This window comes from Panthera uncia, chromosome A2 (genome assembly GCF_023721935.1).
Source record: "Panthera uncia isolate 11264 chromosome A2, Puncia_PCG_1.0, whole genome shotgun sequence".
Taxonomy (NCBI): domain Eukaryota; kingdom Metazoa; phylum Chordata; class Mammalia; order Carnivora; family Felidae; genus Panthera; species Panthera uncia.
The window spans coordinates 142589978-142603576 of NC_064816.1; the positions used below are offsets into that span (position 1 = coordinate 142589978).

The 13599-nt window shown below is 57.2% G+C and overlaps 1 protein-coding gene across 1 annotated transcript in view; it reads right to left on the reverse strand.

Annotated features, from left to right (window-relative positions):
- The window catches only part of PLXNA4 (plexin A4), a 437585-nt gene that overhangs the window by 32193 nt on the left and 391793 nt on the right, over positions 1-13599 (reverse strand). The window contains exons 22-25 of the mRNA XM_049641872.1: positions 10784-11052; positions 8040-8106; positions 7142-7288; positions 3247-3406 (exon numbers count right to left, since the gene is read on the reverse strand). Coding sequence (XP_049497829.1) covers positions 3247-3406; positions 7142-7288; positions 8040-8106; positions 10784-11052 — 643 coding nt within the window. The remainder of the gene's footprint in view (positions 1-3246; positions 3407-7141; positions 7289-8039; positions 8107-10783; positions 11053-13599) is intronic.

The window sequence follows — 13599 nt, forward strand, 5'->3', positions numbered from 1 at the left end:
TGGGGTGGGGAGGTGAGAGAACTTCAGTCTGAGGAGCAGTGGATGGAAGTGTCTGGAATGAGGGGCCAGGCCAGGGGTGATGATGAAAGGCAGGAGGAGGTGTTTGGGGCTGGATTTACTTAGGACAGTGACAGGGGTGGCTTAAAATGTCTTTGTCCCCTTCTGAGCTGTTCTTAGGTGTCCCTGCTTTGCCAGGGGCTGGCTGGCATCGGGAGGGGGAAGGAAGTCTTGGCCCAATGCCCTCCTATGGGGGCTGGGGGGGCAGGGGTGGGGGTGGAGGATGAAAGGAGAATGCTTGGCTATCTTGCCTCTGTCCAGAGCGTGGGTCTGAGTCCTCTCCGTGCCTATGTGTTATGTCCCTTTGGCATAAATTAATTTTTGATAGTAATCACACCTTACATTTGTAAATTGCTTTTAGGCGTTTCAAGCACCATCACCTACATGATGCGGAAAAACTCTCCTTGGGGGCACGAGGCTGAGGTGAATCATGTGGAAAAAGCATCTGGATCTCTGAGGAGGCCCCATTTCCTTGTGATGCAATGTGGCTTTGGGAGAAAGAAGGCCAGAGCTTTGGGGGCGGCTCCAAGCCCTGGATCTCATAGAAAAAAGGACCTTCCTCAGAAAAGCACCCACCACAGGGGGCCTTTATGAGGAGTCCAGCAAGAGGCTCCTCCCCCAGGGAGATGGGGCCCTGAGGCTCGAACTGCCTGAGGTCCCCACTTCTTTAGCTTTCCCCCTTGTCTGTCCCTGCTGTCGGAGGCCTCATCCCTCCAGGGTAGCTCCTGGGTCCTTCCCAGCAGCAGCTCCCATGGGAGGGGTGCCCTCTTTGTTGTCTCGGGACCTGAAACGTGGGCAGCCGTGGTGGGCGGTGAGTCACAGGAGACCCCGCCCCTGCTGGGAAGCAGCCTGTTGCTTGAGAATGTGCACCCCGGGGGGCAGTCTTGGCTGCTTTGCTGCAAGGTCCTTCCGCCTTGGGGGGGGGGGGGGGGAGGAGCCACAGGTGCTCTGAGGCTGCCACTTTCGCTCCAAATGGTTCACCGCGATGATTGCCGGATGCTTTACATCTTTTCATTAATGCTCTGCTTTGCCTGGCATTTGCATCTCCAGGCCTTTTAGGGGAGCAATTTTCTAAGGCTAAGAAGCGGCCCCTTCCCCTCCCAAGCTGGGGCGGGGGGCAGTGCAGATTCCAGGGAGGGAGAGAGATCCTGAACTGTGAAACTGGATTTCTCCCTCCAGGAAATCAAGCAGGTGCAGAAGGTGTGGCCCCTGAATCTGCTTCCAGCCGCTGCCCCCTGAGCTTGGGGTGGAGAGGACACTGGAGAACGTTGGCTCCCGCCCTTCCTGAAATCTACTAAGTGTTTGAACCACCACAGGAGGTAGTGTTCTTTACCACCCATCTGCCCTGTTCTGGTAAGGAAGAGAGGAGTTCCGGAGCAAATACTCTGTCTCGGTGCTTCAGGTGGAGGCTTACGAAGCCACCTGCTGCTCTCCCTCCCGGGGAGTCACCCCTTCCCAAGCGTGAGAAGCAACAGTCCTACATGCACCTGCTCACAGGAGCTCTTCCTGTGTTCTAACACCACCTTTCCGAACTCACCTTCTGGCGTGAAGGTTCTTACAACAGCTCCTGCTCTTGGCCCCATGATGTCAGGGTCACCCTCCCGCCCACTGTGCAGATAAGGACACCGAGAAGCACAGATAAGCTCTCTGACGCGGCTTCCGTAAATCAACAAAAGGAGTGGTGGGTGCTACCTGGCATCCCTGGTGAACGCAACTCTCCCCAAGAAACCCATTACGGAGCCACCCACTTAGGTGTTTGGGGGTGGGGAACACGGGAGTCGGTTTCCCTCCCACTGGTCCCTAGCAGGCCCCTTCCCTACATCAGGCTGTGGGATCTTCACGGCAGCAGAGTCACCCGCATGCAGACACACGTGTTCACTCCGACTGGAGTGCCCAGTGCCCTGGGACGCACGCGTGGACACGCTTGCACACACGTCACCACCACTGACTCTCTCCTGTGAGAGCCACACGCACAGAGACACCTCTCAAGGGAAGGGGACCATGTGCTCGCCCAATCTCTCTCCCTGGGTGTCGGAGCCCTGGGCGTGGGGCAGAACACATCCTGCCGAGAGCCAAGCAAGAGGAGGTGGGGTTAAACGAAGCAGAAAGGGTTGAGGTGAGTGAGCGGAACTTCCTGACCCTAAGTCTTCAGGCACAGCAGGAGGAGATGAAAATTCCCTTTGGATTTTAGAAAATAGCATAGATGCCCATCTGTGTTGGATGGCTTAACGGAAGGCAGCTTAGAGGCCAGATGGATGGAATAGGGGCCCCTGGAGGCCTTCCTACCCCCACGTTGCCACAAATCTCCAGACATAAGCACATACACATAAACGCGTTTCTCTCCATGCCCGGGATCAACAGACACACAGCACTTCCTTACTGGTGTTATTCTCATGATCCACAGTAACAACAGCGAGTACTAACTGAGTGGGTTCCACGGGCCAGGCACTGCATTAAGAGGTTTTTACAAGCACCATCTAATTTCTTTCTTACAGTGAGGCAGACACCGTTATTATCTCCATTTTACAGGTAAAGACACTAAGATACAGAAAGGTTAAGTGACTTGACCAAGGTCACACAGCTACAACTTAGCAGCGTCAGGACTCCAATCCGGGTGTGAGAATGAGCCACGAGGCCAAACTGCCTCTCTTCAGCCCTGGCCCCTTTGGAGCCCGGAGCTCCCCACTAGGGTCTCCCCAGGACAATATCTCATTCAACACCCAGGCGAGCCGTAACTGGATCTCAGTACAGCTGGCCCTAACTGGCATGCCCTTGTTTATGTAGGCTATGCGATCTATTCATGGAACATTCAAATAAAATGTCATCCGGCTCCCCAGCAGGCTGTCACCTCTCATTTTCCTCTCTTCTTTTTCTCCATCCTCCCTCACTGACCCAGATCCCTCCTGCCTTAGGTAGTCAGCAAAAACAACACGCACAGAACAGAGGGGAAGGGAAGGGCCCGGGGGGCTAATGACAGGAGCTTGGACCACACAGACTCAGCTTGCGTCCCCTTCACTGCCGATGGGACACCAGAGGCAGTGGGACTGCCAGCAGGTGGCAGTCCCCTGTGTGCCTATTACTCACTGAGCAGACACGGAGGGGTGCCTGTCCCCTGCCCCCTGGCCCCCTGGTCTGTAGAAGGTGCTTCTGACCAGTCCCAGGACAGTCCTGGGCGGGCAGCCTACTCACCCAGGTCCATGTCTGCAGCCTTGGGCCGGTGGGAGCAGGGCACATTCTTGAAGATGGCATCCAGAATCTTCTCCTTGACCTGAGTAATGGTGTCGCAGTTGAGGATCTTTACTGGGACCTCGGGGCTGTTGGCATTGTCTGGGTTGACACAGCTCAGCACCTGGGGAAGGGGGAGCAGAGGCGCGTGGGGGAGGGCAGCAGGCAGAGCTGAGTCCCAGGGGCACCCTCAGACCACCACACACACCCCCACTCGCTCTCTCTCCCACTACACGGCACTGTGTCAGCAGCACACCCAGCCCGCTGCCCTCTGAACCCTCCCCTTCCACGTGTGTGGGTCCATCCTCCCGGTCACTCCCCCTCAATGTACACGCACTCATGCGAATCTGGCTCCTTGCTCAAGAGGAGCATGAAAACTTTCATAAGCTTCGGTTTTTGTGACGGTCTCGGGCTGACTGGAGGTTGGAGAATCTCTAAGAAGCTTAAGGGGCTCTTTAAAAATAAAAAGGTGCAGGTTCAAACCACTTGAGATCCCTTCCTGGCTCTGAACCCACAAACTTGTGTTAAGGGAAAGTGGTCACCCTGGCCCAGGGCCTCAAAGTCTCCTTCTGGAACTAGTCAGAAAAATTCAGGCTCTTCTTAAAGCACCAAGCTGTATTTTTTTTCCTTTAAAAAGTTCTGGGCTCTTTCCCAAGGCTTCTCTTTCCTTGCTGTTCTCAGAGAGGACTCTGTCTACGTGGATGGGGCTGTGCAGGATGCTGGGCAGGGGGCGCGGCCACAGTGGGGTGGGGTGGGGTGGGTGACCTGGGGCGCGGGTCGGCTAGGCGGCCTGGCACGCCGGGTCCCATACCCTCCCTCTGCCCCTGCCGCCTGAGCCCCCTATGCCCCCTCCCTGATGTTTCCCTGCACCCCTGCCACCTCGGATCTCAGATGTCACATGTCTGCAGACTCAGACGACAGCTTCCTCCCCCACCCCCTTCTGCTCCATGTGGCTGCAATCAGAACCCTGGCCCCTGGACGCCTGCCTTTTATTAGCAGCCAGACTGCTGTGAGCTCAAACAGGAACATGCTTCTTCCATTAAGAAGGAAAAATACCCTCCTAAATCTATAAATCCAGATTCTCACCCTCAACGTGTCCTAAAATGAAAACAATGGTGGAAGGAATTCTGGACCATGGGTCCCTTCTGAGCCCTCTCCCAGCCCCTCCCTCTAAAGCTTTCCCGGACCCTCGCTGTCCCCTCCATGGCTGGGCACAGCCTGCCACTTGGTGCTGCCCTGGCTGCCCCTGCCGTCCTGTGCTCTGGACTCAGTCTCCTCCTCCAGGAGCAACGCAACCTTTTCTGGGTTTCCTCCCACTAGAACCTTGAGGCAGAGGCTGCCCCACCCCAGAGTATGCCCTTCTGACGTTTCTACTTGCCCCAGGGGTTCATGGTGGCCCTAGGAGAACCCCGTGGGATGCATCAGGGCATCTAGAGAAGAAGAGGAAGTACTGAGGGACAGGGTTGCCTGGCCACAGGTCAAGCCACAGCTCCACCCAGAACACCGATTCCTATGCCCCTTGGCTAGTTTCTGAGCAAACTGCCTGAGGTTTTTTCCCTGCTAACTCAGTACTTCTGGTGTTTTAATGTGAATAGGATCACTCAGGGGTTTTGTTCGAATGCAGATTCTGACTCAGGAGGTCTGGGGTGGGGCCTGCGATTCTGCACTGTGGCAGGGAAGCATCCAGTGGTCTAGCACCTAGCAAGCTCCCGGGTGATGCCAATAGCCACTCCCAGCAGCAGGGCCCCAGAACACGCAAGCCCAAGTTCTAGTATCCAGCTAATTAATCACTCAATACCTCTGAGGGCACCTAACTAGAACGTGATGCAGCCCTGAGCCTCTCAGCACCTGTCTCCTTTGTGGTACCCCTCCTGCCCAGGACAAGGACAGCAGCAGTTGGCCCAAACTGCCCAGGGCTCTTCCGGCACTGCTGAATCCCATGACTTCCCCTCTTTTTATCTGACCCCTTCATCTCGGTGGCTCCGGCCCGGCCCTGGGCAGCCCTGTCTGCGGCTGTCTTGTCTCGTAGGCTTGCTTCCTTTTCCTTCTTGCCAGCCAGGGGCTGTTCCCCTTCTGCCTGTTGGGAGTTCCTTTCATAGGCCTGCGGTAGCAGCCTGTCTCCCTGCAGCCCTTTCTTCCCCCGGCAAAACAATTGCAATTTCCTCCCCCTTTCCACACGGCACCTCTTCCCCAGGTCTCTCCACTTGATGGCTGCGCTCCCCTGACCCACTCCTAGTTCCTGACATCGTCTGAAACCAAGCTGGCGTGTGAACAGTAGCCGGGGCCTCTGGAAGAAAGGATGCTGCGATCTGGGGACAGAGCATCACGGCAGCTCACGGTGCTGGATTCAGTATTGGGGAACCATGGATGGGATGGGAAAGGAAGGGGTCGGGGGAGATCAGGCAGGAGACATTTCAATGGTACTTCTAGCTCATTAAAAAATCTATTGGGGTCTCTATTTTGGGAAGGTTCCCCCCACCCCTTCTCATTTTAATCAGAGCCTCTAACTCTCTCCTCTGAAGCAGAATGTGACTCAAGGAAGCCAAGCCTTCGGTCACACGTTGCTCCTCTGAAGTTTCCCCAGTGGAGCCCATCCCAGCAGGTCTGTCAAGATGCCCACTGGGTGCCTCCCTGCCTTGCTGGCCCTCTGAAGATGGAGGGGGACAGGTGCATCATTCCCAGCCAGAAGGGACTGTCTCCCCACTGGCCATGGGGTCTGGGATTCGCCCTGGGCTCACTGCTCCTGCCCGACTCTGCCCTGTGCCAGCCCAGCCTGCATGGGTCTCATCTCCCTGTAAGTGCATTTAAATCCTTTTGTCTGTCCACCGGTCTTGAGGCCATCCATGCTTCACCTGCAGCGCTTATCTGTGATCTGTGATCTTACGTTCTACCTCCTTCCTTTCACACCCCTCCCCTTTCCTAGAGGAGGCCGGGTGGGAGATCACACCTCCATACAGAAGATCCCAGAGCTGTGTGAGTGCCCGCCCTGCTGGGAGGGACAGTGGCAGCCTGCTGGACAGGCATGGCAGGAAAGAGAGGGCTCCCTGCCCTGTGCTCCTCACCACACCCCATCCTCTGGACAACTTTGGGAGGTATGCACGGTTGTTATCCCTGGGTAAATCAGTTCTAGTGTTATCCTCCATTTTTTTTTCCAGATAAAGAAACCCAAACTCAGAGAGATTGAGGGATCTGCCCCAAATCAGCCAGCTGGTCAGAAGCAGAGTCAGGGCTCTAATCCAGACCTCATGCTCCTACATGCTGAGCTCAGCTGCCTCCTAGGGTGACAGCTGCTATTAGAAGAAGGGGTCTAACCTTGACAGAGGGAATCCCTACATTCCCTGGACAAGCGCCTTAACCACTAGGCTATCCCGGCCTTGTGGTCTATAGCTCGGGTCATGGGCATATTTGCACTTAGAATGTAGGCAGAGCTGGGCTTCTGAAACATAAGGAACTCTTTCCGGTTTCCTCTCCTTTGGCCTCCACCTGCTCTGCATGGAACCTTCGCTCTCCACGCTGGGATTCCTGATGAAGAGTTTGTTTTGGGGAATCAGCCAGCTAGCTGTTGGCAAGGGCTTGGGACCCCACGTTCAGTGCACTGGCCCGGAACCACACTAGTCTTTGCTGAAGTGTTGCTGAGCTGTGCCTGAGCAACTGGCCCCCAAATCCAGCTGCCCTGGTGTGGCGGTAACTGAGGGAGTCTGGGGGTGACGGGCACAGGTGGGACGCTTGGCTGGGCCCGTGCAGCAGGTAAGGACAGATGGCTCGCCAGCACCTCAGCCATCCCCTCTGCTGGGCAGGGGCTGTGCGGGACCAGAGCCCCCTGTCCAGGGGCATGGGCAGCGCCGTGAGGCCGGCTTACCAGGGTTTTGTAGTCGATCTGTTGGCGGATGAGCTTGTCCTCACTCAGGGAGTAGCGGGCCTCTCCTGTGATGGCATCGATGGGCCCCTTCTCCATCTGCTGCTTGATGGCACAGAATAGCGAGAAGAGGGGCTCCCCGGCGCACTCCTGGACACAGAGAAGAGCCGTGCTGGGCGGACGCCAGACCAGCCCCCCGGAGCCCGTTTCTCTGGACAGGGCCGCTCTCCACTCCTCCGTCTCGTTTCTCTCCTGCTCCCCGCCCTCCTCTCTGGTGCCAACTCCCCCTTCAGACGGGTGTTTCTCTCAGCTCTCTCAACCACCTGTCTTCTCCTCTCCGCCCCCTCCTCTTCACCTCCCCTGCCTCCCGTCCCTTCTCTGTTCCTCCTCCCCACCCCACCCCACCCCTGCCCATTATGAGACGGAGGTCAGTCCCTGGTGGTGCCAAAGCCTTAGAAAACAGGTAATAATTGGAGGGGAACGGATTTTCTACCTCCCAGCCACACGGGCAGCGTGCCTTGCAAGGTACCAGCCTGGAACCCTTATGGGCCTGGGGGCTGGGAGAGGTAGGATGGGAGGAAGAGGGAAAGCAAGGAAATAAGGGGTGAAATGTTTTGGGCTCACAAGGGGAACTTGGCTTTAGGGCTCACGCAGGATGCTCTCCCGGCTCTGGAGAAAGCGGCCTGGGGGACAGGGGATGGTATCTCTCATGCAAGGGCTGACAGATGCTCTGTCTCCTGAGATGGTCAGGAGTTTGCCGCCTCGGGGCCAGTGACGGTGCTGAGGGGGACCGCATTTCTTGGTGGGGTTCTACGAGCCAGGCCGTGGGGAATGAGGGCTTGGGGGCATGCAGGCTCTGGTAGGGGGGTACCCCCAGAGATACCCCCACATCCAATCATACCTTGAGGAACTTGTAGAGCAGAAAAGTGAACCAATTGGTCAACATCTTCTCAGCCACCGACTCAGTCCTGTCACCAAGGGAACCGATGGAGCGAGACAAAGACAGAAGCAGCTGGTCAGACCCCCAAGGACTGGGAAGGCAAGGGAACAACTCCTCACTGATTCTGCTGCTTGCGGCTTTTGGGCCCCATCTTGAGGTGCTAAAGAACGTTTGGATTCCATGGCCTCCTAGACACCCCGTAATGATAGGACAAGCTTTGCCCGCGAAGCCAGGAGATGACATTCTGGTGCCAGGCTCCCTGGTGCACGTTTGGAGGGAACGCGCTAGACCAGCTGCCTGTCGGCACTTTCCGAGAGGAGGAAAACACTGTCCTGTCCGGCGTGGTAGCCCCCTGCCTGCCACACGTGTCCACTGAGCACTCGAAATGCAGCTAGTGCATCTGAAGAGCCGAATTTTACATTTTCTTGACCTGTGATCAATTTACATTTGAATGGTCACGTGTAGCTTGTAGCTGCAACCTCAGACAGTACAAGCCTAGAGAACTTTATAATTTCCTATGGGTGGGGAAGAGAAGAATAAGAAACCCGGGGAGATACTAGTTTGGCAGGGGACAGAAAGGAAGGCAGCGGGAGAAGCGGGTCGTGGGACAAAAACCAGATGGATTACACGGACCCCATCCCCTAAAGCTAAAGACTCCTAGAGCTAATACCTAGCTCATCCCAAGAGATGCCAAAATTGTCCTGTTTCAAATTACTTTGGAACTTCCCCTGGAACCTCGCTAGTGTTTCATTTGCAACGGCAGGAAGTGCCTTCTTGAGTCTAGCTCTCACCCTTTGTGCTGTTACCCAGGTCCCCTTCTTTTACTTTGGAAGGGAAGGACACTGCGGCCTTGTTATGGCCCCAAGACACTTCTGGTTGCACCCGTTTGGAGGAAACAAACTCCATTCGAACTTGCGCTAAGCTCGTGACCTCCTCCATGGAGACACGGGCCCGTTCAGGTATGTGTGGATAGGCTTTGAAAGTTGCACTTGGCAGAAGATACGGGTAAGTACGATCCTGAGGCAGCTGCCAGCACACAAATGAAACTAAGAAGAGAAGCGCAAGACTGTTGAAATGAGGGGCCCAGCCAAGGGCAAGGAAAAGAAAGGGAGACGGAGGAGGGCAGAAGGAGAGAGGGCATCTGGGGGAGAGCGGGTGGAAAACAAGAGGTGGAGACGCACGGATACAGAGCGAGGCCACGCGGGGAAATTGTCGGTGGGAGCTCTGGCAGGCAGTGGCAACCCTAGAATTATGCCGGTGGGTGGCTGCGTGGTGGAAGTAAAACAAAAATCAAAATGATCTACCTTGCTGTTTCCAAAGCTGTCTGATTGCTCCGAAATGTAGCAACCTTTTGCAGCTGGGCAGGCGAATGCCCACGGCCCCAGGAAAAAGCCTGAAGGAGACACTTCTGGAAGCCAAATGTAGCCACTGGACCAAGCAGGGGGCCCTGCCTCAGACCCAGACACCCAGGACAGAGGCAGAGGACAGGCAGAGGCAGACGGCCCCTGGGGCGGTCCAGGCAGAGGGCTGGATGCAAAGGCCTGATGTGGGAGTTTTCCAGCTTTGTCCACAGAAAAGCTAAAGACACCGCACTAACAGCCTAGAGGGGAAATGGCCTTCCAGCAGGAGGAAAACGTGAAAGGCAGCATGGATGGAATCAGAGAACCTCTATTTGCCATAAAGCCGAAGCCACAGGATATGGCTTCTGCGGTCACATGTGACCGTTCAGGTCTCCACAGTGTCAAGGATGAGGCGTCCAGCAGTGTGCCGTGGTGCACCTGGACCCGTGCAGAGTCCCCAGCAGGTGCCAGGAAACACCTGGTGCATTGCATCAGGCAAGGGGCCACTGAAGGGCTTTCATTCGAACACAGGCCAGACCGGTGCTTCTCAGGTTTCGCTGTGCCTTCAGATCACCTAGGGTTCTCGTTAGAATACAGATTTTGATCCAGCCGGCTGTGGGCTGGGCCCTGAGAGTCTGTGTTACCGAGAAGCTCCCAGTGGCTTCGCTGCTGTGGTGCTCACAGCAGTGAGAGGGGCCAGGGCCAAAGTTTCCAACCTTTTTTAACGTCTACTTATTTATTTTGAGAGAGACAGAGAGAGAGAGCAGGGGAGACACAGAGAGAGAAGGAGAGAAAATCCCAAGCAGGCTCCGCTCTGCTCTCGCTGAGCCTGACGCAGGGCTCCAACTCATGAGCCATGAGCTCATGACCTGAACCAAAATCAAGAGTCGGACACTTGGCCGACTGAGCCACCCAGGCGCCCCTAAAGTTTCCAGTCTTAAGAGGGTGACGATGGTCCCAGAGAGGCCCTGGGGTATCTCTCCTAACTCATGTTCTGATTTAGATAAGGCTGCGGCTGGGCAAGTGACCTCTGAAGATTCCACGAGAGAAGAACTCCGGTAGAAAGAGCTGTAACCAGGGAAGGGTAAGGACGGAGAGAGAAGAAGGCAGAGCGGAATTAGAGGGTGAAAGAGAAGCAGCAGGGCAAGTGGACGGGCCGGGGTGGACGGGTTCTTCCAAAAGGGCATGGGGTGCGCCCTGGTCTCTGGGCAGGTTGGTTCCTAAGCTTGGCGGGACTTGGCTGCTCCTCCTGGGAGCTCTGCCCCCGTCTCCCCAGAAGGCACGAGATCCAGGCCAAGCGGGCTGGGCTGGGCAGGGGCCCTCTCCGACCTCCGTCCCCTGCCGCCCGCCCGGCCCGGCCCTCACCTCCTGAGCAGCAGCTTGGGGTGGTTCTTGCTCTCCAGGTTCTTGTCGATGAGGTCGGCCAGCAGCTGCTTCAGCACGTCGGTCGCGTACTCCAGCTTGCTCTGCAGCACCGTCATGATGAGCGAGGCCACGTTGCCGCGGTCGCGCATGGAAAAGCTTCGCTGGGACTCCAGGGTGCGGATGAAGGACAGCAGGAACACCTTGTTGTTGATGAGCTGGGCAAAGAGCTTCAGGCCCTTCTCCACACGCTCCTGCCGGTAGCCCGGGACCTGCGGAGGAGCCCCCGGGGGAGTCCTGACTGCCGACCGCCAACGTGAGGCGGAGGCCAGCGGGGCCCAGGGGCCTCCCCACGGGGTGGGTGCCGCACGCTGTGGACCCTGCCCTCATCTGGCCCCAGGCACCGTGCCAGCTATTTCCTTAACCCACGTGCGGCTCACTGCCTCTTGTTTGGAGGTGAATCAGTGAGGCACAGAGAGAAGGCACCCTGAGTGATTATCATTATCATGGCCATGCTGGGATCTGAGTCCGCTGCTGAGCGCGAGCTCGTCCCTGACGGCAGCACAGGGCTGGTGGGGGGCCCTGCGCCAGGGCGCATGAGCATTACGGACAGCCCCCGGGGGCCTCCCGGAGGGGTCGTCACACCTGAGCCTCCACCTGTCCTCATGCTGACCCTTCTCTGGCCACGGGGATCCCGTTGACAGACCAGTGGCCTCAGAGTCAGGACTTCCAGGGTCCACACAGGTTCTGACTCCGCCACCCCGTGGGACCTCTGGCAGGTCCCGCAACTTCTCTGGGGCCCCAAGGTGATTCACCTAAAGAAAGAAGATTAAGCCTCACAGACCCTAGCATCTGATGTTTTCTCAGAGACTTCTCTGAGACCCTGCCGCACCCAGGGAAACGGGAGGAAGACGGGGAAGGAGGTTTCATCTTCCTGCCCGCGTCCTCTGTCCACCGGCAGAGGCCGGCGGCGGGGGCAGGGTCTACCCAGCTCACACCAGCCAGCCGCTGGGCGAGGAGGCATGGAGAACGCATCTCTGAGATGCACCGGGCGGGCCCCACAGCTCTGCGTGTCAGGGCCCCAGACTGGAATCCGCCGGGTGCCCGGCAACAGCGAGCGGCTCCAGGAAGCGCGGGTATTCGCCCAGCGGGAAGCCACACAGCCACGGCAGTGAAGGGCTTTCTAGCACTCACAGTAGCATGGATGCATCTTGCAGACAATGGAATGAAAAAAAGTCAGGAAGAAGAGGGCGTACCGTGTAGTACCATTTACATAAAGATTCATAAGAAAACAACGGTGGCAGGAAAATGGTTATTCTCGGGGGTGGCGGTGACTGCAAGGGGGCACTCGGGGACGTTTGTGGAGGGCTGGTAGGGTTCAGCTTCCTGATCTGCGTGCTGGCCTGCTGGCCGTGTTCACTCAGGGAAAATGCACTGGGCTGTGTCCCGACAACGTGTGCCTTGCTTTGTAGGTGTTCTTTCATTATCGCAAGAAGGTTGCTTAACAAATAAAGCGCAGCCTCTGCCCTCAAGGTGAAGCCCTCGGAGAACAGAGCAGGGCACCCGTGTCGTGGAGTGGGGTGCGGGAGGAGCAGGGACATTCAAACGAGGTGCCGTGTGGAGGGTTGTGCCCCCCCCCCCCGCGGGGGTCTTGGAGAATGAGCGTCCTGTGGGCAGCAGTGAAGCCAGCAGTTTCGGGGAGGGTCAAGCTTGGGTTCACTGTCACAGCCATAGACTAGTCGGGGACCCTCAGAAGGCTCCATTCCTCCAACAGCGAAACGAAGGTACCCCAGCTAATGCGTCTGTAGACCGTACTTTGCTGAGCACGGCTCTACATGCTTGAGAAATGTTGACCCATTTATTCCACATGACACCCTATGAGCTGGGTACCGTTAATATCCCAGGGCCTCGTGACAGTGAGGAACTTTCCCGGGATCCCAAGACACAGGAGTGTCAGAGCCGGGACGGCACCCAGGCAGCCAGCACTGCATCCTGCCATCTCGGGGGGCTGGCGTGAGCCCTGAAGAAGAAGGTGCGTGAAAACCTTGGCAGTGCAGGGCCTGACACACAGTCACCTTTCCCGAATGGTAGCAAGTGCATCCCACTCTAGTCCAGAAGTTTTAAACTGGGGAAGATGCAGGCAGTGGAGAAACCCTGTGTGCCCAAGGTCCAAGGAGGTGGCAGGCACAGAGCCGGAATGTTCACACCGCTCACTTCCTGAGCTCCCCTGTGTCCCAGGCTCGAGGCAAGGCCCTGGAGGAGGCAGAGACCGGGCAGGCCCCTGCCTGCCCTTGGATGGTCAGCAGGAGGCCCCTCTGGAAGGCCATGTGGGAAGGCGGTACTCAGGAGAGAGATGGGAACTCGCCAGAGCCGGGGCCCCGCTTGTCCCGGCTCTCGGCCCAGCTGCCCTTGGCAAACTCCTCATTCCCCAAGGTGGGCCTGATCTCAGCTGGCATCCTGCCCGGATCCCCGGTTCCCCTCTCCACAGGGGCTGACAAGGGAAAAAGACAAGGGTATGAGACAGCCTCACCTTGCCGTCAGCCTGGCCTCAATCTACCCAGCCGTCTGTGTCCCGCCGACCTCCCTCCTCTCCCTGTGACGGCCTCCAACACACGTGTGCACGTTTTACCTCCTCTGTCCTTCAATCCCCACCCACAGCTCCCCCGTCCCACCCCGCCGGAGCAACATGCCCACAACTCGTTCTACTGCTGATAGATAATGCCACTTCCGAGGCACCCAGCACGTGCAATGCACGGTGCTGACACACTGCGATCGTGGCTCCATCTAAGCCTTTAAGGACCTCGCAAGGGTGAGGGTGT